At 34.8% G+C, this 27658-nt stretch overlaps 3 protein-coding genes across 5 annotated transcripts; 1 reads left to right on the top strand and 2 right to left on the bottom strand.

The window, feature by feature from the left end:
- Nucleotides 1-265: 265 nt before the first annotated feature.
- LOC116306083 (centrosomal protein of 41 kDa) lies at nucleotides 266-9496 on the bottom strand. The gene is made up of 12 exons (XM_031716119.2): nucleotides 9427-9496; nucleotides 9253-9316; nucleotides 9112-9159; nucleotides 6995-7056; nucleotides 6837-6900; nucleotides 6077-6215; nucleotides 5131-5303; nucleotides 4329-4396; nucleotides 3601-3715; nucleotides 2891-3058; nucleotides 2324-2380; nucleotides 266-1822 (listed from the first exon to the last, which is right to left on the bottom strand). The coding sequence occupies exons 1-12, from the start codon at nucleotides 9457-9459 to the stop codon at nucleotides 1716-1718; spliced, it is 1098 nt and encodes a 365-aa protein (XP_031571979.1). The 5' UTR covers nucleotides 9460-9496; the 3' UTR covers nucleotides 266-1715.
- On the top strand, nucleotides 8814-15966 carry LOC116306092 (mesoderm-specific transcript protein). 3 transcript variants are annotated; one of them, XM_089032672.1, is made up of 12 exons: nucleotides 8814-9003; nucleotides 10026-10103; nucleotides 10188-10267; nucleotides 10873-10950; nucleotides 11288-11418; nucleotides 12206-12276; nucleotides 12468-12508; nucleotides 12631-12698; nucleotides 13038-13139; nucleotides 13495-13571; nucleotides 14005-14065; nucleotides 14639-15966. In XM_089032672.1, exons 1-12 carry the CDS (start codon nucleotides 8832-8834, stop codon nucleotides 14763-14765), a joined length of 1086 nt encoding a protein of 361 aa, XP_088888798.1. In that variant the 5' UTR covers nucleotides 8814-8831; the 3' UTR covers nucleotides 14766-15966. The 3 variants fall into 3 exon arrangements, with proteins under 3 accessions (XP_088888798.1, XP_088888799.1, XP_031571990.2); XM_089032673.1 differs by lacking the exon at nucleotides 10026-10103; XM_031716130.2 differs by lacking the exon at nucleotides 8814-9003 and having other exon boundaries at nucleotides 9712-10103.
- Nucleotides 15177-27658, bottom strand: LOC116306073 (uncharacterized). Its single transcript, XM_031716109.2, has 8 exons — nucleotides 27536-27658; nucleotides 24817-25440; nucleotides 22425-22870; nucleotides 21427-21674; nucleotides 19050-19312; nucleotides 18490-18631; nucleotides 17322-17445; nucleotides 15177-16506 (listed from the first exon to the last, which is right to left on the bottom strand). Exons 2-8 carry the CDS (start codon nucleotides 25342-25344, stop codon nucleotides 16386-16388), a joined length of 1872 nt encoding a protein of 623 aa, XP_031571969.1. The 5' UTR covers nucleotides 25345-25440; nucleotides 27536-27658; the 3' UTR covers nucleotides 15177-16385.

Here is a 27658-nt window from a genome sequence, read left to right as displayed (position 1 = left end):
CACCTGGACGGTCTGTGTACCTCCATAATCCGACCACCGGTCTAAAGTGACCACTATCTTCCTAATTTTTTTTTGACAAAATGTAGAGAATAAAAGGTTTTAATTTTTTAAGTACAATGGATTAAGGAATTTATTTTTTGTATGGGCGCATACAAATTCAGACTGCTCAGAAAAAGAAATATTGTGGCCAGACCATGTATGTGCATTATAGATACTTTAGTATTTCGACCAATCAGAACACACAAATGAAAAACGACTAAACTGATAAATGAAAATTAATTCAGAGTATTTATTTCATCCACTCAAATACACAAACTGTTGAAGTTTATTTGCTAAGTGAGATGAATATTATTGTTGCATGTATTGCAAGTTTGTGGGTTCATAACCTTGGAATGACAGAAGAAAACAGCCATTATTCATTCTAGACATTTTCATTCACATTTTACGTTAATTTTACTCTCATTACATTAGTTCTCTTCAATGAAAGATATCTCTACAAGCTAGGATATTAGTTAGCTTACTATAATATACCTTCCCAACACATGAAAAAATAAAATTCCCATCTTCACAGTGCAGTCATCTATGACATTTTCTGGGCCAACATAATCTGACATTTAAGCAAGCTACAGACACCCTTGCCAACTGTCAATCAAGTATAATTTGCATACTTGTGTAAGATATCAAATTATCTATAGTAGAGTGACCACAGTAAATCCGTGAAACTTTAGTAATACTAAATAGCACAATTTCATGCAAATTCCATTGTTTTCTATTGTTTAACTAGCACTATTTTGTACTATTTAGTAATTAGTGTTTCATGGATTTACTGTGGTCACTCTAATATCCTGTTTTTGCAAAGTTGATTCAATTAAACAAAATATCAGTTTTTTTGACCACAGCTCTAGAATAATGCTGTGTTCCACTACAGTAAAATATTTTACTGGAGTCAAACAGCAGAACAATAGTTGCATGTATAATTTTTGACATACGCTTTGCTAATTTCGTTTGTTTGCTTCAGCAGCAATTGAAATCAATGTAGTGCAAATAATATACCCGTGAAATAGTTAGGATGAAATAGGAGATAGTTAGCGCTTAATTAGACAAGACATAGGAATTCAGTGAGGCATGACAAGGGCACGGGCGTTTACTAGAGTAACAACTCATTACGCAAATGAATGATACGAAAATGCAAACATGTCAAATTATACAAAGGAAAAGCATGTACAATAAAATATTGTTTCAGTTTTTGTAAGTGTGTTTAAAAATATTTGAAAATGCGTGCCCTTGAGCAGCACACGTGCACTATTTTACCCATCACGGCTCGCCTATTTTAACTAATTAGACTTAGGCAATCAAAGGTTAGTAATTAGTTAGCTAGCTATCTATTTCACGGGTATATTATTTGCACTCTAATTCCTTTATTAGGATAGTTTGATTTCAAGAAGTGTTTAAACCGCCAAAAGTGTTATGGGGAGCCAATTATTTATCCTGCCAGACTCAAACTTAAGTTAGAAGTACCAATGTTTGCACACATTTAAGTTTCTAACTCCATTAATTATATTATTGTAATTCATTTGGAGAATTCCAACTGCATATTGACAGTCAATAATGATATTGAAAACATTAAAAAAATACATCCAAACATGCTAGATCACTGTCTTCACGGGCTACACTCTTGCCATTATCCTAATGGTTTTCCTTTGACGTGAAGATGTTTATTTCCAAACAGACTTTTTATTTGAAGATGCTGAAGATGCTGTAGACAACCGACTGCTTGCTGAGCTTACTGCTGACCGGCTTGACACACGGGAACTCAATCGACCTGAAAAATTATTTTATTTGACATTAGAATTCATATAATTCTTTCTGTCTGTATAAACTTACTATGATTATGAATTAGTGTACTATTATACTTCTTAAAACATTTATAATTTTATTTTCAATTTTGATTAGAGTAGAGTTTGATAGTCTCTCCCTTGATTCAAAACAGGTTTTCTCCTAATTCTCTAGCTTTTCTCTCTTTGCAAAACCAAAGAAGCTCAACTTTAATTAGATATTTGAACTTGCTGGGCCCTGACATTGATCAGTCCAGAGGTTGTTTCAGGGTTCAATCTGTGAGTTAGCCATTTCCTGACTTAGATCAGCCCAGAAGTTGTTTCACGGTTGGATCTGTGAATTAGCCATGGCTTGACTTAGATCAGCCCAGAGGTTGTTTCAGCCCATCCAGAGGTTGTTTCAGCCCAGAGGTTGGTATTGATAATATTATAAGGTTTTTTATTTAATTTATTTCACTTTAATTTAAAATAATAAACTTGACACTTACTCTTGCTGTCTTGGCTTAGTAGTTCGTCGTCCAGTTTTTCTTGGATTTTTTCAAGTTCTTTGTTCTTATTAAAGATTTTAATCAATTTGAAAAAATAGCTGCACATTTGCTATCTATATTATTAATAATAATTGTGTGAGGGCATATGCATTTTTGAAAGAAAAATATAAATATTAAAGTGCGCTCTTTCTGTTTGTTATTTTGATCTCATTTTAAGGGATCATACTAACAACAAACAGAAAGAGTGTGCGGGAGTAGGGTAAGGTGGAATTTAAACAGCATCCTGTTTCTAAAAATAGCCCCATCGGAAATGTACATGGCATGCACAATATTAAGAAATTTCCCTCCCTTATCTATGCTCTCTTGAACTAAGATATCTTCATGTCATTTTATTTAATAGTCTCCTACGCAGCCACTATCAGGGTTGTAACCCAACACTGCATGACAACACTAATAGCAGCTGCAAAGGAGACTACTTATTTATTATAAATTTATAAAAATAAGGGATGGAAGACATTTGAAAAGTGTAATACTAAATAAAAATAAATATGTGATGACAAAGGATACGTTCATATGTAAAATAGTTATAATGTTGTTGGGTCCCAGGAGTGGACGGCTGTGGGAGTCGTTGTTTTCCTGATCCCTTTCTTGAGGGGGGAGGGGTGGGTATACATGATGCTGGTAGCTTTCCTGTAATCATGCAGTCGCCAAATTTCTTTGCTAAGACTTTCAATCCTGTAAAATGGAAAATCAATGAAATAAATACTCTAATCTTACATTGATTTTGTAGTACTCTTTCAAATATTCTCCATTTTCCTTAAACATTACACCTCAATTCCATTACTACAGTATGTTTTATATAAAATAACTACCGTAAACAAGACTTTCTGATTGTTTAAGGTAGTGTGTCAGCTTTACGAGTCAGAGCACAAAAAATAAGTGCCAGAAATGAGGTATGAATTACGAGCTGAAACTAACTTGGCTGGCCATCAAGACCGGCGACTGGCCGCCATGTTTCCAAAATAATGATTATACATTCTAATTTGTATTTTATACAAGAAATTAAAAAACTTGCTTGCTGTACATGTGTTGTGTGCAGCTATAAAGCACTTGCCATGTTGGTAGAACACTGATGATAAGAGTTGAGAAACACATGACTGTGTGCATTGTGCTAAACAGTGTTTTTCAATTTACGTCTATTATTTTCTGGCAGCATGCTATATGACTGTACAGAGCATGGATACTGTTTTTTATTTCTTCATTAATGTCAAGCATACCTCCAGATAGGACAAACAAGTTGTCCACTTCTCGCTGGACAAAAGTGGTGGCAGAAGGTCCTGTTAACCGTTCATCTTCATCGTACAAAATAATTATCTTACCAACTTTATTTTTCTACTTTGGTGTCAAAGAAAGGTAGTCATGTTGAAATAGGCAATAGAGGCACTGGACGAGTGACAAGAGCCACTCATTTAGTAGGCTTTGTTATGTTTATGATGAGTGACAAGTGATTGTATGGCCAATACAACACAGACACTAATGTTGTAAAACTTGAGAAATTCACTTATAATTCATAAATGCTTTGGGACATTTTGAATTCATATTACTAAAAAGATACACTAGTGCTGTATACATCCACTAGTGGTTGTATCTAATTAGCATTTCATTGTAAAGTCATGTGACCTGATTTCTAAAGCTGGATTGGCTTAGACCCTTATTAACTTAATTCATGAATTTTACAATGATCAGAACAATAAATCCAAATGGTTAACCATAGACTAAAACACTGTCATTAAACACTGTTTCAATATGCTAAAGGAATCAAGCATGGTGTAGCAGTACTTAATGGCCATTTGCCTCTGGAGCCTCAGGCTCAATTCCTGGACTCTATAAAGTTCTTTCCCTTAATTCAAGGGTTTTCGTAAGTTAGCCATGCTCTCACTAATTAGATGATGCCCTAGTGATTAAAGAACGTGATATTAATACCATGATATCTATTAAAGGATACAAACATAAGGATTTCTTTTGTAAAGTAGTTATAAGATCTTGATAGCATGCTAGCTGGGTAGTTTAATGCTGAAAGAAAACAAAGTAAACTAAATGTGAAATTTGATTGTATTTAAGTTTGATGACCTCCAATAACATGACACATGTAAAATGCATCAAACATAAAATATAAACATTCAGGTTAATGGGCAATGACGACAATCAAATAAATTGTTTTAGCACTTGAAGGTACATGGGAGTCATGGAAAGGCATCTGTGATAGATGGTAAAACAGTGCTGATTATCCTGTCCCCCATGATGAATGTGTAGCAATAGTGTCAGTTATATATGAAGAAATAATAATCTATTATTTCTTAAAGCAGGCTGATTATTTTCAGCAGCATTCGCTAATGTGGGTCTGTTTTCACTCACACTCTGACACTACCTCTACATTAATATTTCATGCACACATCGCTCAACTCCCATGTTGATTTTTACGGGAAGAAAACTGGAGAACCCAAAGAAAAACCCTCATGGCAAGGGAGGGAAAAACACATCAAACAAACTCAATTCACATTTGGATTTCATAGAAGGAAGAAAACTGGAGAACCCAAAGAAAAACCCTCATGGCAAGGGAGGAAAAACACATCAAACAAAGTCAATTCACATGTGGCATCCGCAGGGCTTGAACCAGCGACCTGACCTGTTGGACTCACAGCTGTAAAAGATGACGAATTAATAGCCTACACCACGCATGCCACTGTACTCTTTGTGCTTGTATTATAATTAACGTTCTACTGTACGTACTACTGAAGTAAGATTACCTCCAATAATATGACACTTGTCAAATGCATCTTTCTCTCTGATGTCAAGAAGTAAATAAGGCATGGATTCTATATCAGGAGCATATGTGGATGTTTGTACTTGTGGTGTTTGAGGGTTGTTGTCTTGCTTCTCTTTATCCTTCATATCTATTTCACCGACACCATGAATTAAGCTGAATGACAATTGATAAGATATATATTATTAAAAATAATAATAGTTAATAACTGGAACAACAGCCAAATTTTATTAAAGAGTCTAGTACTGAGTAGTATACTAGAAGTGTAATTGCTTTTGTCTAAAAATATTGGTTAGACATCAAAAAAAATAGCTGAACCTTCAATAAGCATCTACTTTGAACATTTTATTTACCTACCTGTGGACTATCATTAATAGAGCTATACCATCTGAAAGAGTCACTGGTTTCTAGCCCACAATGCTAGATATCACGCTTATAACCCATATCTCATGAAGGTGAATATAATCAGTAATTAATATGAGCTGCGGTAGTGTAACCAATCAGAATACAGATTTTTTATTGGTCCAATAATTTGATTTTACTCATAAGATACATAGAGAATATTACATGGTGGCACGAAGATGTAAAGTTTTTTTTTTTAATTAGTGAAAATATTTCACATGTGAGCAGAACAAACGAGTGAAATATGTTTTAACAAGAGAAGATAAACTTCATATCTTTAAGCCAATGCACTTTTTTTTTAACTAGACACATTCACAAACAAAAACTTGTTGAAAACATTACAAAACATTTGAAAAGAAATCATCAATATCTTCACTAGTGAGGAGACGGAAAATATGTCACTGAGGTCCCGGACAATATAGTTTGTGCAATAAATACAAGTGGTGTATTTCCCAGTAAACATTAAATGTGTACATATTAATAATATATTTTCCACTGGGATGAAGCTAGAATTAATAGTTACATACCCATGAAGAGTAGACCTGGATGTCTCAGTACCAGATGTATTAGGTCTTTCATTCTCGTCACCTAATATCAATGGCGGAACATTCTCCTCCATTTCTTTCTCATCTGGAATTAAGGTTGATGTGTCTGACATTTCACTACCTATGATCATAAAACACAGAGATTTCTTCTAGATTCTCTCAACATTGCTCACCGAAATAATACATTACAGTTGTTAGAGGTACAACTATAAGAGCTATCAAGTAGAAACCAGGGCTGTCAACTCTCCCGGATAAACTGGGAGTGTCCAGATTTTGGACCGTATCTCCCGGTCTCCAAATTAGAGTCTCAAATCTCCTGGATAATCACTGAAGCTGACCATTTCTTGTGAGACTTGACTTTCACAACCATAAAATTCCAATTATTTAGTGTTGTTTGTGTTATTTTGCATCACTAACAAAATCAAAACATTCCTCATAAACTGTTATTGCAAGCAGGCCATTGTAATATGTGATAATCTCATTGGTCAGAAATAAACCAATCACATCAAATGTTACAAAGTGAATGACGTCTTTTCGTGCACTTTTTTCCGCTGTGGCGTCATGTCCCTTCCCTATCAATTCTCCAGATTTGAATATCTTGGGGATTGACAGCCCTGAGAAACCTTTGGGACACTTGGTGTCCTCTTAGTAAAGGGTGTTCACTGGAGTAGCTTGTCTTAGACAGTAAATATAAGAAGAAAATTCTGGGATCTTGCAACAATAAATTTATATGGTTTCTTACCTGCAGCAGAAATTAGATTTTCTCTGTCTTCTTCAACTTGAATCACCTGTGCAACTTGCAAAACCTAAATCACAAAGATTTTACAGATGAATAATTAAGAGAAACTTTTTGAAATGGGATTTCTATTGATTCTGGTGACACCATGATAAAAGACTTACAAGTTGTGCAAAAGTTGAGACTTTCATTCGCTTGAAAATTTCATCTTTTCGAAATTTATAGTCTAAAAAAAGGGAAGAAAAGAAGAATAAAGATTAATAAAGGGAATGTCGAAGTACTTGAGACATAACGGTTTTGTAAATAATAGGAGAAATATTCTTAGCAGGTGTTAATGACTCAAAAAATAACTTCATTAGCAAACATAAGACACTTCTACTGCGTTATTAATGCAGTTCTTTGTATGAGAAGAAATGTAGATATAGCGAAACGGTAGACAGTATACAAAATGAACTTTTTCAGAGGTATAAAGGATAGAAAGTAGAAGTACAAGCGATTATTTTATAAGCTTAATAAATGATAAAGCATAGAAACATGATTCATAATAAAAAGATATAACTAGCTAAAAACTAGTGTGAGCTGCGTCAGGTGTTTCTAATGAAACAGTAATGATGAAAAGGTAAATTATACACCGTGAAAAGATGAAAAAACTTACTGACGTTTCGGACGCTAGTCCTTCGTCAGAGTAAAAGAGAAAGAAGTGGTAGAAAGGAGTGTATATATGATAGAATAAGACAAAAGAAACCAATGAGAGCAAGGTAGGCAAGGAAACAAAAACAAACAATCAAAAGACAAAAGAAAAGGTTAGTTGAAAATAAAGCGTTCATTAATCCCGTTGGGACTAAGAGTGCCCAATAGGTGAATAAACCGCATTTCTTTGGTCTTGCGACAATCATTGTTGCCGTTAAGCAAAGAAAGACCGAAAACAATGAAGTCAGAAAGAGAATGGTTAGCTAGATTAAAATGGCGGGAAACTGGTTTGGTGGGATCGTTATTGCGAATATCATAAAGATGATTGCAAATGCAATCACCAAGACGGCGGCCAGTCTCGCCCACATACAAAAGATTACAGCGGGTACATTTAATACAATATACAACATTAGAAGTGGTACAAACAAAATGGTCAGTGATTTTAACAGTTGATTTAGGACCGACAACAGAAGTGTGAGAGGCTATGTGAGGACAAGTATAACAATGTTTACGAGAACAGCGAAAAGTACCAGGTTCTTTGTTAGAGGGAAGAACTCCCTTGACCAAGAAAGAACGGAGATTACGATCACGTTTATAGGAAAAGAGAGGACGGTTGTTGAAAATAGCAGAAGTGCGAGTATCAGAGTCAAGCAGAGAAAAGTTGCGGTTAACAATGGGTTTAATGGAAATGTTAATAGGATGATACGTAAGAGTGAAAGGAATGCGGTCATTAGAGGGACGAGTGTGAGGAGTGAGAGCAGTGGTACGATCAATAGTAGAAACTTTACGAATGGCGCAATCAATAACATGAGCAGGATAATTACGCTTAAGGAAGAAGGAACGCATCTCAGAACATTTAACAGAAAAATCAAGATCATCACTACACAAACGACGAAGACGAAGAAATTGCGAGAACGGAATAGCGTTAAGAGTGTGCTTAGGATGAGAAGACGAGTAGAGTAAATAAGAATGAGAGTCAGTAGGTTTGTAATGGACACTAGTGCTAAGACGGTCGTCATTAACACTAAGCAAGATGTCAAGGAAAGTGACTGATGTTTCACTAACCTCCCACGTAAAGTCTAAGGCAGGGTGAAAAGAGTTAACAAAAGAGATGAAAGAATCTAAGTCATTACGCGAACAAGAAGTAGCACCAATACAATCATCAATATACCGTCCAAAAAACTCAGGTTTAGGTCCAGTATATTGTTGAAAAACAAGGTTTTCGATATAACCAACAAACAAATTGGCATAACTAGGGCCCATGAATGCGGCTTATTCATCTATTGGGCACTCTTAGTCCCAACGGGATTAATGAACGCTTTATTTTCAACTAACCTTTTCTTTTGTCTTTTGATTGTTTGTTTTTGTTTCCTTGCCTACCTTGCTCTCATTGGTTTCTTTTGTCTTATTCTATCATATATACACTCCTTTCTACCACTTCTTTCTCTTTTACTCCGACGAAGGACTAGCGTCCGAAACGTCAGTAAGTTTTTTCATCTTTTCACGGTGTATAATTTACCTTTTCATCATTACTGATTCATAATAAGTGAGGCATTAAAGAATGTTATGCAATTTAGTGCAGCTATCATACTTTTTCTCATGTCTTCGATCCTTTCCATATACTTTGTAACACTAGAACCTGAAAAATATAGGATTACAAATGCTTATGAACAAAAAAATATGGTAGAAGAATGAGCATAATTTCAATGATATTCCAAACAAGACAACTTGCCAGTGTCAACGGTCGCTTTAACATGTTTGTATTTCGGGTTTTCAGGGATCTTCTTGTCAAGAACCTACAAAATAAACATCAAAAGCTCATAGATCAAGGATCCTCGAGGACATATCAACCATTTTATAAGAGATTTAAGGATTTTTTCGTGGACTTTTTCGAGGTTTTTCTTACATTGATCTTCTTTGCTCGACTCGTCGAAGACATTTTTAATTTTTGTCAGTTTAGTTCAAGATCGCGCGGTTACTCCTTCTTGTTTAATGCGCGGCCACTTGGTTGCCATGGAAACCAATTTTTAAAAGCTAATAAAAAATATTAAATAATAATATATTTGGCTTTCCTTTTAACCATGGCTTCAAGGCAACATATCTTATTATTGCTAGAATTATTATTATTATTTTCTATGTCTAATTTAAAAGCAAAAATAAGGTTTAGGAAAAATTTCCGGTTGCACCACAGGGAGCCCAACGAAGTAAGCAAAAAATCCTTATTGCATTTAAAAACCAAGCTCAAAATAAGATTTGCTTTTGTTTTAAAACCCTAGGAGATGGCTATCAGAAGTAAGATATCTAGGAATAATTTGTTTTTAACAAACTAATTTATTTATCCCAAAACGCATTGCGCGGTATATGAATCTCACTAGTAACGCCTGGGAATTTTTCGTATTGGGCAAAAAGAGCGCGAAGACACTCAAAATATGTCGGCCAAATCACAAGTATTTATTTTTGTTTTTGTGGTTTTGATTTCTGTATATTTAAACTTTCCCCCTCCAGAGGTATCCGAAAGACTAAAGGAATGGAGAAGTAGTGGAAAATATCTTAGTTATGAAGGACTTGCAGTGTTTTATAAAGGTGTAATTTAAATTTAATCCACTGATTTTTGTCAGGAAGTTGATGTCATGAATATTAATATATACCCTGTTGGTTTGATCTCAGATGAATTAGGTGCTGGTGATAAAAACCAAGTTGTTGTGTGTATACATGGTTTTCCAACTAGCAGTTTTGACTGGTCTAAGGTGAAAGCTTCTGCATGCATGTCTATTGTCCATTTACATATATGGGGGGGGGGAGGTGTCAATCTGCTAAGGCCAAACAAAAAAAAAGTGTGTTTCCTGTTGCATTCAAGAAAAATAATAAGCCTGAAGCGAGATGACGTTTTACCTCCGTCTCTAGATCATAATCCTTTTCACATTGCTTTTGTTCTTTAATTATGACTATTGTTCCTGTATTCTCTAAGGAATCAAAAATTTTAATATGAAAGAATTTTAAAAACTATTATGGTATAGAGTCGGGGGTAAAATGTCATCTTGCTTCAGGCTTATTGGGGCCGGTAGGTCGGATTACTGATACAACAGTGGAAATGAGCTTACTGGGAACCCTGTGGTGCATTTGGGAATGAAAAAAATATTAGGGTCGGCAAAAATCGGCAAGAAAATTAGGGTCAGTCACGTAACAGGAAACACACTTATTTTTTTCTTTGACCTAAGTGCCAGAGAAAAGTTTTGTTTTCTTAGGCCTATCGCTAGGGCTACCCTGCCTTGTCATGTTTTCAACATATAATTCACTTTAACATTTTGGTAACATTTGGGCATAGTTTTAATTTTGGCTTGTCTCTCCCCAGATATGGGACTCCTTAAAAGCAAACTTTGGTCATGTAATAGCTTTAGACATGCTGGGGCTTGGATTTAGTGACAAACCTGTGAGTAAATCAATTTGTTAGACCATGTTTTCTTTCACCTCAATAACTTTTGAAACTTTTTCAATTTCTGGCTTCTGTCAATCAAAAAAATTACTAAATCCCTACATTTGATGGTGGAAAACCAAAACATGAAAAATGTGCTGCATCTGGAATACTCCAGTTTTCTGCTAAATTGATTTTTGAAAACTTTTTTTTAGCTTTCGGAAAATGTATGCAATTTATACAATAATATTGATAAGGCAGCATGAAATTTGGCTTACTCGTAAAGTAATCTCAAAGCAATCCTTAGCTGATACGTATGTATAATAATTATCAGATGTGCATATGTCTTATATAGTTGGACAGGAATTATACAGTTGATGAACAAGCTACAATATATGAATTAATGCTAAAGGAACTTGGTGTGGTAGATGTTCACATCATAGCACATGATCTTGGTGACACAGTTGCACAAGAAATGCTAGCCAGGTAATAACTAGTGTATACAAACATTGTTAGGGTCTGTCTTGGGAAGGGAAACAACGCGTGACAGACCCTAAGAACCTCTGCATATAGAGGCTAGGTAATAAGATGCTTTTGAAAGGGGTTTCACAATATAAAATGACAATGATGAAACCCTGGTATTAAAGTGCTACTACGACGAAAATCGCTCAAACTTGGATTCAGCTGAAACTTCCTAAAAATACTCTTTAAAGGTCCAATAATCACTGTATGAAGTGTTTTCTCGATATTCAGTACGAAAGTATGATATTTTTACGATTATTTTTTGGAATCTGTGACGTCATACACTCAACATCGAACATCGCTCCATACATTTCTTTGTAGTTTATGATCAAAATATCAGTAGTAAAGGGAGAAAGAAATACCCAAACACCCCAAAATATTAATTATAGTCACAAGTAATGTGAAATAAGCATATTAGCCACCCTTTGGGCTTCATAGGAATAAAATAAATTAAGGATTTATATACAAAGAAATATATGTAGCAATGTTTGATGTTGAGTGTATGACGTCACGACTCCAAAAAATAATCGTAAAAATATCATACTTTCGTCCTGAATATCGAGAAAACACTTCATACAGTGATTATTGGACCTTTAAAGAGTATTCTTAGGAAGTTTCAGCTGAATCCAAGTTTGAGCAATTTTCGTCGTAGTAGCACTTTAAACTATAGGTATATTTATAGCTTGATGCTTTTTGGATGTATGTCAAGATTTGCATGTAGTCTTATAATATTGTGGTTATTTTTTTTTAGGTATGAGGAAAGAAAGAATAGCCAACAAGAAAATGTTCTAAGGATTCAAAGTTTGTGTCTCTCAAATGGAGGTCAGTGTTAGGATAAATTACTGTAACTTGGCTAAACAAAACCTTCCATAACTATGTACGCTAGCATTGATTAAAATTAAATTTCCCAATAGCTGGGTATGATTGATAATTTGATCATGCATATTTTTCATGGCAATTTGAAATGCCTTTAACATTAATAACATTCTTTTTTTTCTGCATTGATCCGTTAGGAATATTTCCAGAAACAAACTTTCCAAGACTAATTCAAAAGGTAACATAGGCAAGTTTGCTAATTGAAATAACTCCTTGATATTGGCTCCATAATATTATATGCACCATAGAAATCGGTCACCATCATTTGTTTATTAAAATTCATATTCCTTAAATATTTAGTTAATGTTGATCAGTTGGCTTGGTCCTGGTCTTTCAAGAATGATGAGTTTTCCAATCTTTAAAGTAAGGTTAGTAAATTTGAAAACAAGTAAAAAGGAACATGTTTCCCTTGTGAAAGCTGCCTAATGAAACACCAACTATAACCAGCAGCAGCAACAACAACAACTACAGCAGCAGCAGCAACAATAATGATAACAGAACAACAAAAACAAAAACGGCAGTAATAGCAGCAACAACAACAACAACAATAAAAACAGCAGCAGCAACCAGCAACAATGGCAGTTGATGCTGGCAACAACACACAGCAGCAGCAACAATAGCAGCCACAAAATTAACAGCAACAACAGCAGCAGTAGCAGCAGCAACAATAGCAGCAGCAACAGTTGATTACTATTTTGTATTTTTAGTTTTTCAGAAATTTTTGGGCCACAATCCAAACCCACAGCAGATGAGCTGTTGGATTTCTATTCCTTAGTGAGATACAAAGATGGCCATCTTGTTGTACCAAAGTAAGAAAAAATACACCTAGTATGTCTAGGGGTTACTCCTGGTAACAACCAATATAATCAGGTCCCTAACTAGGAATATTGGCTATTTCTTGGTGTTGTAGGGCACCCAAGCCATGAAGACAATGAAACAATACCAAGAACAATGAGTTTGGAGCTTACCCTGTATTACTATACTTATACATCTTGCAACACCAAGAAACACCCGAAACATTAATCTTTTTGGATAACTCATCAATTTACTTGTTTCTTCTGGGGCTGTCAACGTTTTCTGGTTAGGCTCTTTTTTATAATAGGGTAAGCTTGTGTTGGGCCTAATATATGAATTAATATGATTAATAATGTTTTTGATCATTAGTTTACTTCAATACATCAATCAAAGAAAAGAACACAAAGAAAGATGGGTGGGTGCCTTACAGAAGTCTTCTGTTCCAAGTAAGTGGCTAAACTAAACTAAACTACCAAAATCCTTTTCCAAATCTCTTGTCATATTCAAATGTCAAAACTCCTTTGAGAATACCAAGACAATAGTGAAAGTTAGCAAAACAAAAATGCTACCGAAAGGGATTCCGGAAAGGTATGAAATGTCATCATGCTTGAGGTCTATTCTTACTTGCATAAATCCTTCAATCAAGTAACCCCTCCTTGAATTGAGTTTAGTGAAAATAGGAAAAGCACAGCACAGAAAAGAAGCACAAAAAAGAACTAACCAGCAACTATACCTACATGTGATGGCTGGTCTGATTGGTCGAACCCACAACCATAGTCATGTGACATCAGTGGCGTGCACCTCCCATGCTTCCCAGACACCCATACTTGAAATCCTATATATTGCAAGCTCATAGGAAATTGTTTCATTGTTTAACAGTTCATTTGATTTATGGACCTTCTGATCCAGTGAACCCTCCAGCAATGTTAGATAGGTTTAGGTAAGACTGTCAACACATTTTCCTTGGCATTGCATTTTCTATTAGAAAAATTCAAATTTATGTTGAATACTATTTCTCCTGCATTCAACATGGTAAGCTGAAACTTTGCCAGGTTGTTAGTAAAAGAGGTAAAGGTAATTTATTTTACTTCAATAACCAGGGAGCTGAGTGGTTGCACAATTCTTCCAAGCCAAGGGCTCATGTTTAATGCGCTCGAAGGTGTGCCCTCTACCCCCCTCTTACTATCAGTGCTCCTTTAGTGTAGGTACACCTATACCTTAGTGGTGTTCTTTCCATTTCTGGGTTCATTTTGGTGCATCTACCTGGTTAAGAGGTATAGGGTTTAGAACTCTAAGTTTAAAAGGCCCATTTGATTTTGTTTCAAAAACCAAATGAAAATTCTCTATCTTAAAAACTAAGCTAGATAAGAAGATAAGAGTCCTATATCACTCTTGTTAAAAATAAATAAAAGACCTTGTGTTTTCTGCCCTACTTTTCCCTCTCACATACAGAGGTTTTTCATTTATTTTTCTATTCTCATCCCATTTTCATTTCCATTCTACTCTCCTACAGAACCAAAGTACCCAAAGCAACAAACACAGAGCTCGCACCAGGTATTGGCCACTATCCTCACTGGGAGGATCCACAGGAGTTTCTTAACAGCTACTGGAAGTTCCTTAAACAGGCAAGAGGCTTCTAAATTAAGTACAGCAGGGCTGTAGTCACCAGTACAGTTGGTCCGGTTTTAACCGCACAATTTTTTACCTTCAGTTCCATTTTCCCCCTCATTAAAAATTACTTATTACACAGGCAAGAAGGTTGCAGCTCTAACAGGATGACAAATTAGATTGAGAAACAATATAAACAAAACAATAGGAACAAGTAAATAATCTAAACTATTTTATGTTTTGGCCAATCTCGACAGCTCTACTTAGGGGGTGCGACATTACTGTATTACACAAGTAAATATAAAAAACTGGACCACCTTTTTTTAAAAACTGGACCACTGACCAAGTGGTGACTACGGCCTTGTACAGATAATAATTATGACAATAATAACAGATTTTAAAATGTTATTGCATTTTGACTTTATTTCAATAGTTTTCTCAAACATGAGAAACTTGCTTTTAAATTTTCTTACAACAATGGAATGTATGGGTAAGAAGTTAACACAAACCTTTACCAAAGATTATCAAAACTGGAGAGATGAAACATCACTCAGCATTTTTTAAAAAGGGGTTTATAATAGGAAGGTACAAATTAAGAGCATTCTCTCGTACTCAAGTTCTACTCTTAGCTGTACACACACAATAATTTTGAACCTAGTAAATATTCTACTTTTCTATACAGACATCAACCAAATTAATCACTGTTTTCCCACTTCAGACATATATCATTCACGTATACTTATTTGAATTCTTCTTAAGAATTACTCATAAACAAAAAAAATTTTACTCAAGGGAATGACGTGTGGTTTGAAATGGGAAAAAAGTGATTGGGTCTCTTGTTAAACGAAACATTTGAACTTTTTACAACATCTATCGTAATGATTCCAAAACTTTATCAAAATGATTTTTTTTTCTTATGATTTTTTTTCACAAAATTGGTTTAATCTGTTTTATATTTTGTCTAATATACATACCAAGTTTAATTTCTTGGTTTTCAAAGTATAACTTTTAAAACGATGCATTTTGGGGAATTACAAGGTGACAGATCACATGCCAAGAGCAAAATTTCCACTATATAAGGCGAATTATTATCAAGGGTTTATTAATTAAGGGTAGTATTATAACAACAGCATCATCATAAAACATTCTTCAGTGAAATAATGTAAATAATCAAATATTCAAAATAAATGAGAAAATGTCTTTCGTACACAATTTGCAAAACACGATATGTGACATTAGTTGTTCTGTAGTTGCTCTACTTTAGGATCCTCGTAATAAAAATACTTTTCACGTTACCTCCACAATATCAAGACCTATGGCATTGGTTTCTAGTTTCTATGCAAATTACCACTCAAATGGGTACCCTCAAAGCATCTTAATGATTATAATGGATGGCCACAAAACGAAACAAAAATTCCGACTTTCGTTTTTCAAGTACCAACATGGTTTTGCAGCATGTTTTCACCTTAATCATTGGAACGAAACAGCTCCTAATTAAACAATAAATTTGTTAATATATAAACCTAATATCACCGCAAATACTTAGAAAACTCAAAGAGTGAAAATATTTTCTTGGTATCTGCATTTAAAATTGCACGATATGATTTTATATTCAAGATATGATTTTTATATTCAAGAATGAATGAAAATGATTATTTTTGGGTATTGAAGACTTTGTGTTTGTTGGCTTTGAGTACAGATTTCAGGTTGATGAGCTCTGCGACGGCATCCAAGGTGTTAATCTTGTACCCAAATAATGAAGTTGTGGTTCCACTAGAAGTAAAAGCAAACAGACATTTAATAAATATCCTGTACACATCTATCCTGTACAAATCTATAGGGCTCTGTTCACAAGAAAATCAACCTTTGGACTAATCTAAGTCAAGGCACAGCTAATAACTCACACGTTCGTAAAGGAAATGTATCAGGGCTAAAAATAGTGGCCAGTCAGTTGCCTAGCTGTCATGATTACTGGCCAAATTAGTTTTAAATCGGCAATACCTAATTTCTTCTCAACATTTATTTGTCAAAATGACCAGCAAGGCAAAGATTTGACTGAACAAGGTTCCAATTCTGGCTGGATGTTGTCTGATGACATGAGTCTTTTTTAGCTCTGTTTATACACTTTTGACCTAGATTCCTATGTTTACTTTTATTAAATTATGTGCAGCTCAAAATCCAGAATTGTTTGAAATAGTTTAAAAACTGAGGAAGAAAATTTAACTTAAGAGAAACTGGAGAAAAACCTTTGAATCATGGTAGAGACCAGCCCTAACAAACTCTACTCACATGTGAATGATGTGATGCAGGAGAATTGAACCTGAGACCCTAGGGATCAGAGAGGGGAGTGCCCTACCAGTACACCACCCTTGATCTCGCATGGAATCACACCAAGACGTGAGAGGAGAGTGCACTAACAGTGCACCACCGTTGATTTCCCATGGAATCACACCAAGATGTGAGAGGAGAGTGCACTAACAGTGCACCACCGTTTATTTCCCAAGGAATCACACCAAGATGTGAGAGGAGAGTGCACTACCCCTACACCACCATTGATTCCCTTGCCAGAAAGAAGTTACTGTTCTTACCAATTAATGTATTCCTGTGCTGCGTACCAACAGGGGTTCTGTTTGACTAATTCTTCTACTGTTGACTTGAGATTCATATTTTTAACTAAAGATGATCTTCTCTCCTGTTTCATTCCATTGTAATCTGTCAGCAAGAAAAATGTTGACAATTATTAATTATGAAACCTTGCAGTCATTAATAGCGCTGGCTTTACTGCATGTTGCCAATTCTTATCTCTTTCTTGATGGATGATTCTGACTCAGACAATAGCGAACCAATCACTGTTGCAGCAGTTTTCCCAGTGGAAATTAGTATCTATTTTGAAGAGTACTACAAGGATTACTATGAAATAGCCCACTTCTGAGATATGCTTTGCTTGTCCCACACGAGGTTTTCACTGTGAGGCTTTGTGCACAATGCTCAGTGATTCGTGACAAGAGAAAATAATATTATTGTTAAATTTAGCATGTAGCCTCATACTAAAACCTATGTATGTGACAAGTGAAGCATAACTCAGAAGTGGGCTATTTTCTCAATTTTTTACAGGACAGTTTACAATTAAAGCAATTCATAATCGATTTTGGCATTCAGAGTTTTAAATCTTGAGATATTCTAGCTAATTTGCTGAGCTCGTGGGACATAGCAACGGTAACTAAGGGGAGTCAGAATCATGAATTGGCTTATTCTTAGTCAGTCAGTATCAGTAAATATATAAATAAAATAATAAATAAGAGAATGTAAGCTAGAAATAATAAGATAGATGAATCAGAATAACTTAACAGCACCACCTTAACTGTGACTCACTAACTAGTGCCTAGCCAGAATTAGCAGAATAAATGAATGAATGTCAAAAAGTATGAATGGATAGATGAATGAACAAATGAATGAATGAATGACAGCTTTAGCAATGAGTGGAAACAAATTTGGAGTGATGTGCATGGTGTCACCACATAATACAAATAGACCCCTTATCTGTCAGCCAATCAGCACCCTTCTTTGTTGGTCAATCTGCCCTATGCTTACTAACAACACATATCACCCTGGAGAGGGGGAGAGGTGGGGGTGGCTTTTTTTAATCACAAGAAGCTGTTCTTGTCTAATTCCTCTATCTACCAAGATGCATCCATGTAAGGCAAAAAGGTTGTAAAATAAAGTTTGATCATTAAACATTCTGACAACAAAGGTTACCTGGTTTGGGGTTGCATTCTGCATAGATCCTGGCACATCTTTCAGCTACTGAGGACTTCTGTTCCTCCTCTAATCCTTGAATTATAGCTATTCTATCAGCAACCTCTGATGCTGTACATGCTACTATATGGTCACCTCTTACCTGATGATTACAACATTGAAAAATGTTAAAATAAATAATTTCAAAAATGTTGGTTTTTTTCGTTTTTGTTGAATTTTTTAAAAGGAGAAAAACCAGAGAACCTAGAAAAAAATCTTCGATTCAAAAAAAAAGAGACCCAACAAACCCTACTCATATGCCGATGTCAGGTACCCCAGTCCAGGAATCAAACCTTGACTCCCCAAAGGTGAAAGACATATGCACTACTACATAATAAGGTTTGCACATATTATACCACCTTTGATTCTTACATTTTGCCTTATTGGCAATAAACTTTATAACACCATTAAAGTTTCTCTCTTTCATTGCTCAACTTTTATGTGCCCTGCAAATTCATATCTGCTTATATTACAGATTATATAGACATGTGCAGCTATTATATATATTCAGTTATACTTACGACGATCATGTTGTCAATGAAATCATCAATTAGTAACTGACTCTCCAGTTTGAGGGCAGTGAATGGTGGAGTGAATCCCTTTGTTGTCAACTCTTCCTTCAGTTGGTTACATCTTCTGTTCCATCCATGAGCTTGGGCAAGAATGATGCGAGCAACATCTTTAGCCGTCCGTAGTTTACACTTGTTCCCTTCAGCATCTAGTACAGCTACACCTTTGTAGATATAGTCTTGAGAAAATGTACAGTTCATTGGATCCTTTGTTCCTGCAGTTAAAAGAGATGTATGATGAGTATTTTTTTTTTGCAGTTACACTGCAATCACCATAGTTTGATTTCTTTTAACTCTTTTTGCGGCTAAAGAATGTTGCAGTAAATGCAAACAATGTTTTTACTAGTGATACTTTAAAGTATCTATTACATCATCCCATGCCAGTAGACATTATTAGCCATTCAGAGATTGATGGAAAAACTGGGTTGGCATTGCAGTGCATTTTGGTACAGGGCTGTTTTAAAGGATGAAAATGTTGCCATTTTGGAAACATGTCCTCCAAAACAGCACCAAATGCACTGCAATGTCAAATTGACCCAGTTTTTTACTTGACCTCGCTTGGAATGACAAAAAATTACTATGACAATGACGTAGTGGTTGGTATGCGAAATGTACAATAACAACCGCAACAGTTTATTTGCAATTTCAAAAGATAAATATGCTTATAATATTAAATTCTATGACTTGTAAAGCAACCTTAGTCATTCGAAGTTTTACGGTGCAAATTTTAAGGTTTTTGCATAATTTTATGAAAAGAGTTTTCACTATGAATTGTTTGTAAATGTTTCCCAACTTTTATTTTATTCTATATTTGATTATGAAGTTTTAAAGTTCAGAAGTTGATTTATTCATCTCAAACCTATAGATATAGCAGCATTTCCCTTTGCTTTAAATTTAAATCTTTTTAGCTTAAAAAAAAAACTGTAAGACAAAGATTTTGCCAGACAATAAAGAGCTACCAGTTATGCTAGCTAATATTTTTGCATAAATTTGAATTTATTTTTTTATTTCAAAATTATATGAAGTACCAATGTAAGATTAATCACCACCACCTAAGCTAGAAAAGAGCACCAGAAAAACCTGCTTAAAACTGTTGATAAAAAACAGGTGATGCTTCCGAGTATCGATCATCAACAATATGCCACACAACACCAGACATACCTGCACTTAACTACATACTCATTACCATAATGCCATCCTACAATTACCTGTTGCTTTGAGGTCTTAAAACAATTAAATGAATTGTAAATTGAATTGCTAAATCATGAATTGGCCATTAAGATTGAGATTGAATTTCAAGAAGAAATATTCTTTTGTGGCATTGATACCCTGATGCAACATTACCTTCAAACTTTCACAAGGCTGCTTTATTAATATTATGTATGTACTTTTGTAAAATTATCATCCAAGCATATAATTTTGTTTAATAATGATAAACAATGCCATTAATCATTAACTTTATTCTATTGAGTTGCAATTCCACATGTGATGTTACGTAACCAAAAAGAAAAATTTAAGAAAATTGAAAAAAAAAACATTTCTTCTAAAGAAAAAAACTTCAACTTTCAAAATTGGTATACATTCACCACAAAAAGTCCTCCTGAAAATTAGGATTTTCTCAAGGATAAGAATATATATTTTTGTTCTCATTTATTTATTTTTCTTGCATTTCAGATTTACATTTAAGACATATAAGAGAGAATTTTGTGTGGGTGTATATTTTGGGCAAACAATGTCTGAAGTCTTTTCAAATAAGGATTCATTTATGTGTTCAGTCTACCATACTCTAAGCACTAAATGAGACATGACTTATTATCATCAAATTACTTTTTCTGTCATTTTGATTGGCCAAGATAACTGCAAAAAACTGCCTACTAATGATCTGTTCATGTGCATGATGGTGCAAAGCCATTTTGCTGCAGTCTGCTCATGCACAGTTGCAACATGCATGGCTTGCTTCAATTCCCCGAGCTGCCAGAAAATGACTTGACATATTTGATAAACAGCCAAAACATACACAAACCCACAAAAAATCATTGAGGGATAAAATGGCATCGGCAAATAATATTATTGATTGCTTGTCACCAGCAAATCACTCTATTTTGCTAATTGAAACCTTTTCCAATAATTGCTTATTGTTTGCATACATTGACTCTTAACTTTGAATTATTTTACTAAAACGTATTTTACTCGCATTTTACAAAATCCATAAAAAATTGGATGTTATCAAAAAAATTGGAATTTTTTCTGGGCAAAGCTACCGGTGTCTAATATGCAACTATAAATAACATTATTTCACGGACTCTATTTCTGCATTGTAATGACTTACCTCTTAAAATTTCTGGCCATTCATCCCACTGAGATTCTAGTTCCTCTTTCAACTTCATTCTTCTCTCATTTCTAAGAAAGAGTTCTTGCGCTGATCTGTGCTCTAAATCATATACTCCTGTTTCTAAGGAAAGCTGTCCATGCCGACTATAGTGTGCTATATCATGGTTAAAGTGCTCTTTAATTGATTTTATGAGTTGTGATGCTTCTTCGTTGGATACGTGTGTACACTTAGAAACTTGTACTATCCTAAGAATAGAGAATAGAGAGAAAGACTAGTTGTAAGATAAATAAACCAGAAACCTATATATATACAGCAATTACTAAAAGAAATGGTCAACAACCAGCATGCCTATATTCATAGACTTTAGACATTGTAATGCCCAGAAGAAAGTATATTTTTTTCTAAATATGTATGCTTGCATGTTAGTAATAGCTATTACCCAATAAAATTGAAAAAAAACTGTCTTGAGCTAAACTGCACACTATGCAATATTACGCTGTGTTGAAATGGTACCGTTGAAACCCTGCAACAGTTTTGCACTTTAAACTTCATTCTGTGAGACATCTTCAATTTTGTTTACAATTGCAGAGTTTCATATCATGGGAGGACTCATGGGTTGAAACCAGACAATTGTGAAAATGATGCCATGAATATCACCATTTCGCAGTTATTTTTTGTCCATCCAGTGAAGACTGGACTCCCAAATCCCTTCAATCAATATGAAACCTGGCAAATATGAAGCTCTCAGCCATTGAAATTTGACTTTGCTGGCAGCAATTAGATATTATATTTAAAAATTAATAGCTATTATTTAGTTCATAGTTATTTTGCAAAAGAGGTTGTTACCCCAGTGATATTGTATGCGACAGTTGCACAATGTGTCCAAACTACACTCATATTAGACATGAAAGTAGTATAATAATAATTGTAATATGCAACTCTTTAGTAAAGTCAGAACAGAATAAATTCTTTAATTCAGGACTCTTTTGCCTTACCTATGATCATACTTTGCTCTGCAGCCTTTGCACCTTGATGCTCTAGCACTAATTTCTGCAAGCAACAGCTTGTTTCTTCTCTCCTGCCTGTCCTTCCATGCAATCAACCACTTTGCGGCATCCTCTGGCAGCTGTTGAGGTGAATACTGATAACTACCAGGGGTACTAACATATGGCATGCACCTTGCGTCAACCTCCATGATATCTTCATAAGAACTGTTTAATGTCTCCAGTGCTCTGACAACATCTCTTTCTCGGTGCACTAAGGCACATTGTTTTTCAGCTTCTCGCTTTGTTCTCTGTTTTTGTCTCTCCAGCAGTCTTTCTTCAAGAGCTGTCTTGCTTCCATACTTTTGTCTAGCAATTCTAATGAGATCAGAGACTATATATTCATAGGAATCGTTGTCTAATGATCTTAGGTCTTTTTCTGTTAAACTAAATTGCTCCTGCAAATAATATAAAAAACTGAATAAATGATAATGAATGGACTAAATTTTTCCCTAAAACATTTTAACATGAATAAAAATTGCCAGAACTAATTGCAGCTGTATAGAAATGGGCATTTTTTTCGTATAATGCCATATATCACACAGGACATTTAACAAATCCCAGGAGCTAGAGTGGAAGCCATAAGACCAGTAATATTGCAATAAGGCTTAACATTAGGAAATTACATTTTTAGATCAAGAACAACACTTCAAAACTAATGTCAAGATAAACACAAGTTTTCAAGTCAAAGGAGGTCGAGGATGAAAATGTGTAATGGATATGAAACTTTTGTTATGCAAGTATAAATATTGACTTTCTTTTAGTCTAGTCTATAAATAGCAAGACTCAAAATGGCTTCTCCATTATATAGCTTGCTAAATAGTTTAGAGTGACTTTACTTGGCCAGTGAAATGAAGTTGTACATGTATAGTTAATACCGAAGGTAAAACAATGGGAATTAGTGTCTTGCATTATGAATACTAGTTTTCACATGCCAATTATTAAGTAAAATTGGTCTATCCATGACAGACGTGACATCAGATAAGTAGTCTAAAGACATCACTCTTTCAACCATTAGACATTTGGTCATTAAATTTTATTTCAAGTGTTAAATGAAGTCTTTATAATAACATGATTTAGAGTCTAATTGTTATATCTTAATTAACTAGTTCAGTGTTTTGGCTTTGTGCTTTTGCTCATTCTTCAAGCCCAAGAACAAACATCTGGTAATGTGATTACAGGATTGCAAAATTTTCCTTATGCCTTTATGACAAGAGAATATATATCCTACAATCAGCATTTTGTTTTATATGTCAAGCTTAAGTTACACTGTCAGGGTAATCTAGACTAATCCAAAACATGTGTTACTCAAAACCAAGATGATAGTGATCTAAACCCCTAAAAGACCAGAATAGGTAGCCAGAAAAAGCATCAAAAAGTTTGATTCTAGTTCACTTGACCTAATAAAAGGACTAATTATTTCTGAGCTGTCATTCTCTGATAAGACTTAATGTCTTGGAATGTAGAGATAAATTAATAGATAGGGCAAGTTTGTCAACACAATTCCGATTCCATGGACCACCACAACTTACCACTGGAAAATAAGATTACTGAGCTTAATGAATAACAGGTTTAACATCGTGATCTTGACAACATATTTGGCCTACTATTTGGCCTACTGTTGTATGACAAAAGCAAAAGCTTATAAATGCAGAAAATATTCAGTTTGTTCCAATATATTTTTTAATAGTTTCTCTTTCTGGAATTGATTTTTAATAATATAAATGATCTGCGATATATTTGCAGTAATAAAAAGTAATAAGAAGTTATGATATGAGAATTTTCAAGATGCTGTTGCTGACCTACAAGGCCTTACATGGCCTTGCCCCAACATATCTGTCTGATCTTCTGTGCTATCGTTCTTCTTCTTATGCTCTCCGATCTATCTCCAACAAACTTCTGGTTGAACCTAAAGCTAGGTGTACTACGTATGGTTTCAGGTCATTTTCCTTTGCTGCTCCCAGATTATGGAATAGGCTCCCTTTTGAGATTCGCTCTTGTACTACTGTTGCTTCCTTTAAAAGTAAGCTTAAAACTTATTTATTTACTTTATTCCTTAATAATAGGAAATATATTTAGATCTCTTTTGTTTGATTCATTTCCTGCTTTTATGCATATTGCCTTTAGGCTTTTAAGATAAGTTTTTCCTTTTATAATTAGATTTACTTATTAATATTTTAAATACGTAGCATTGTAAATATTGTAAATACATATATATAATTTATGCATATATTCCTGTTGTAAAGCGCCTTGGACATGCTCATGGATATGAGCGCTATATAAATAAACTTTATTATTATATTATTAATATAATGAAGTCGTTGTTTTGGACTTGGCCACTCACCTTTGCGTGACACTTCCGGCGGTAGAAAAGTGGGTGACAAGTGTCACACAACGCGACATCAAAATGAGCATCCACACGTTGAGAACATCCTCGATAACAAACCACACATCTCCATCTAGAATACAACCAATTCCTCTTCGCAGCTATTTTCCACTTCTTCTCTCCAGAACAGAGCTCTAACGCTTTATCATAGTCATATTCGGAGCTAGAATTTATAGGATTTGCAACACACAGAACTGTTAGAGGAAAATGCAGCCCTTGACATTTGCACAGTTCAGGCCACATTCCTTCCGTGTAAGACCGCAGTAGTCGGCAAGTTGAACCGAAATTTGATAACGCTGGTGCATCTAAAAAAGTCACTAACAGCCTGATCATTTCTGGCGGTAAGCCACCAAAGAAAGGGCCGATATTTTCGATTCCACTAGCTCTCCTCTCTCTAGTAAACGATCTTGTACAATAACGTGACGAAGTCTTGATTTCTGTGCCACCAGAGAACGAAGTTCTTCTTTTCTTTCCTCTTGAAGCCATGTTTAGGTCGGTGCTTTTAGTGTACGAAACACAATCACCTTGGCTGGGTAATGTCCAATGATTGACAACGAGGAAATGAGTAGAAGATACGTCGACCTACAAGAACACCAAAGGTCACACTTTAATTGTTATACATGAGTTTTTGTTCATTAGTCTTTGAAAAGCATTGTTTATAAAGACGGCAAGAGTAAGAATCTGGCAAATCTCTTTGCTTTATCAAAGATAAACACGCTGAAACCGATCCCATCTTTGATTATTCTAACACCTTTTTGAATAGCGCTCTTCGCACCATTACCCCTAAGAATAAAACCTTGGAGTCTTTCTTATATCCATCACCCACTCCGCCCCCAAAATCCAAAATATATCCTCTCTATTTTACCGCAGGAAATGTGGGAACCTAGTTTTAGACTTGAGGGCTCGTAAAAACAGATTGCTGTCGACACAGCTATACAAGGCAGACATTTGTACCGTGATCAGACATTGGAGAACATGGCTCTAAAATCTGCACCTCAGTGTTTGGATTTTTCCCATATGACTCAGAAATGAATCAAGAAAGGTGCTAAATTCAAAATAAGTTTTACAATTTTGTGGGCAGCACAAGAGAACGCCATATGAGAGCACTCGAAGTGTTCTGTTAGTATTTACATTGGATTGTGTTTGTAATCAGGCTAAATGGATTCTTTGCATATCATGACTTGATTTAGTACTTGAAACAGTCCAGTACCTGGACTAGAGAACTAGAGATATACCACAACACCCTCCCTTCAACAGAGCTATAACACCGATATACATCTAGTATTCTAACTAAAGACTACAAAAATAGTATTGTAACATAAATGAACACGAAGTTACTTTAACGTTAGTATTTCTAGTAATGACGATACCGAAACGAATAAGAGATTGGAAAGTGCTTTATTTTGAAAGAGACTTCGACAAATACAATCACGCATTCACGTCAAAATCAACTGGAGCTCCAGGAGTTTAAATTTTGAATAATAAATGCTTTTAAAACATTATTAGACACATTATTAGCAAGGGAAATCAGCGAGGAAATGTTAAACAACATTGAATTAGAATATTCGATGCTTTTCGAATAGGCTCACGTCTTATTGCGCTTTGGTGTCTAGATGGATAGATTATATTGTGTAACGATTTGGGAGCAAATCTCCTATCTCTTTTTTTTTTTTCTTAAAACATTTCTACATTTCTAATGGTTTATTCGATACTTTTGCTCTAATATATACGCGATTTCAATCATAAAATTAAAAATTTATATCTGCTTTGCTTGACATGTGGCAAGATGGAATAATGTATGAAGGGCAATAGTCGAAGAAGATTAAATCCAACCAATCTTCTCTCAATACAAATGTAGCTTTAAATCAGAAATAACACAGATTATGATATTCTACTAGCTCGTATTGTGATAGTGATCTCGGCTGTCGCAAAACAGGAAATACAAGTCTCGATTAGAATTGTTAAGTTGAACAGAATGAAATCTAGAATAACAATTAGTTGCTAAATTTTCAGGTCATTAGCCAGATCTGACTCGAAAATTTCCACCGTTTTCGCGGCTTAAACCTTAGGATTTTGTATCCAAAGCGTTGGCAAATGCTAGGTTTAGCTTTTTGGTGTTGGAAGTGTAATTTAATGGTAGATCTTGGAGCCAGCGTAATGACAAAGCTACATATAAGTTTACCAGTTGTGATCTGTGAATATGCATTAGCTAGACCACAAAGAACTAAACTTATGACAAATTATAAGAATATTTTTAGCCAGAAAGGAGGTAGAACTCCGTAGGGTTGAGCAGCAATAGCAAGAGAATAGGTAGAGTCGATGGACTTAGAGATTTTTTCAAGCAGTTCCAAGCAAACGCAAGTACTCTAACGTCACTGCAGTGCAAATTTCTATGAATCTGAATTCGGTTCCGTATGTTGGTCACGCGATTTCTACTTATTTCTATCGAAAAACCAAGACGAAAAGCCCAAATTTTATTGCTATGCATTGGATAAAGACTTGAAATCTTTATAGCGATGAAATTTCTCGATAATATTTGTAAAGAGCTGGAGATTTTCACTTTTGTTTGGCTATTTAATGGAACAACCGGCGAGTCTAAATGCGCTACATTTACCAAAACACAAAAATATCGCTTGAAAAATCATACCATTAACTCCTTTAAACCTTTCTAACTTACCTCTTATAACTTGGCTAGTTTCTGCGTATGATGGCGATGTTGTTTTAACAATCCAGGGCAGATAACAGCAATAGTGAACGCCAAATAGCGGCAGGACACGAATTTCAAGAGCGTAGTTGTCGT

Source organism: Actinia tenebrosa, unplaced genomic scaffold, assembly GCF_029948245.1.
Source record: "Actinia tenebrosa isolate PJP-AT-01 unplaced genomic scaffold, QUT_ActTen_1.0 PGA_scaffold1__47_contigs__length_23844297, whole genome shotgun sequence".
NCBI classification, from domain to species: domain Eukaryota; kingdom Metazoa; phylum Cnidaria; class Anthozoa; order Actiniaria; family Actiniidae; genus Actinia; species Actinia tenebrosa.
Note: the sequence above shows the minus strand (reverse complement) of the source record. Positions and strands in the feature narration are given on the sequence as shown.

What these genes read in the sequence shown, in the direction of transcription:
- LOC116306092 (XM_089032672.1), top strand. Translation starts at nt 8,832, where the DNA reads ATGAACGCTTTATTTTCAACTAACCTTTTCTTTTGTCTTTTGATTGTT. An exon ending in GCAGTTTTGACTGGTCTAAG is followed by an intron (nt 10,268 to 10,872) that starts GTGAAAGCTTCT and finishes GTCTCTCCCCAG; the next exon opens with ATATGGGACTCCTTAAAAGC. An exon ending in TTTCCAATCTTTAAAGTAAG is followed by an intron (nt 12,699 to 13,037) that starts GTTAGTAAATTT and finishes TTGTATTTTTAG; the next exon opens with TTTTTCAGAAATTTTTGGGC.
- LOC116306083 (XM_031716119.2), bottom strand. Translation starts at nt 9,459, where the DNA reads ATGTCTTCGACGAGTCGAGCAAAGAAGATCAAT. An exon ending in TAAAGCGACCGTTGACACTG is followed by an intron (nt 9,160 to 9,252) that starts GCAAGTTGTCTT and finishes TATATTTTTCAG; the next exon opens with GTTCTAGTGTTACAAAGTAT. An exon ending in CTTGTTTGTCCTATCTGGAG is followed by an intron (nt 3,059 to 3,600) that starts GTATGCTTGACA and finishes TCCATTTTACAG; the next exon opens with GATTGAAAGTCTTAGCAAAG.
- LOC116306073 (XM_031716109.2), bottom strand. Translation starts at nt 25,344, where the DNA reads ATGGCTTCAAGAGGAAAGAAAAGAAGAACTTCGTTCTCTGGTGGCACA. An exon ending in AGAATGCAACCCCAAACCAG is followed by an intron (nt 17,446 to 18,489) that starts GTAACCTTTGTT and finishes TCTTGCTGACAG; the next exon opens with ATTACAATGGAATGAAACAG. An exon ending in GCACAGGAATACATTAATTG is followed by an intron (nt 16,507 to 17,321) that starts GTAAGAACAGTA and finishes TTTTACTTCTAG; the next exon opens with TGGAACCACAACTTCATTAT.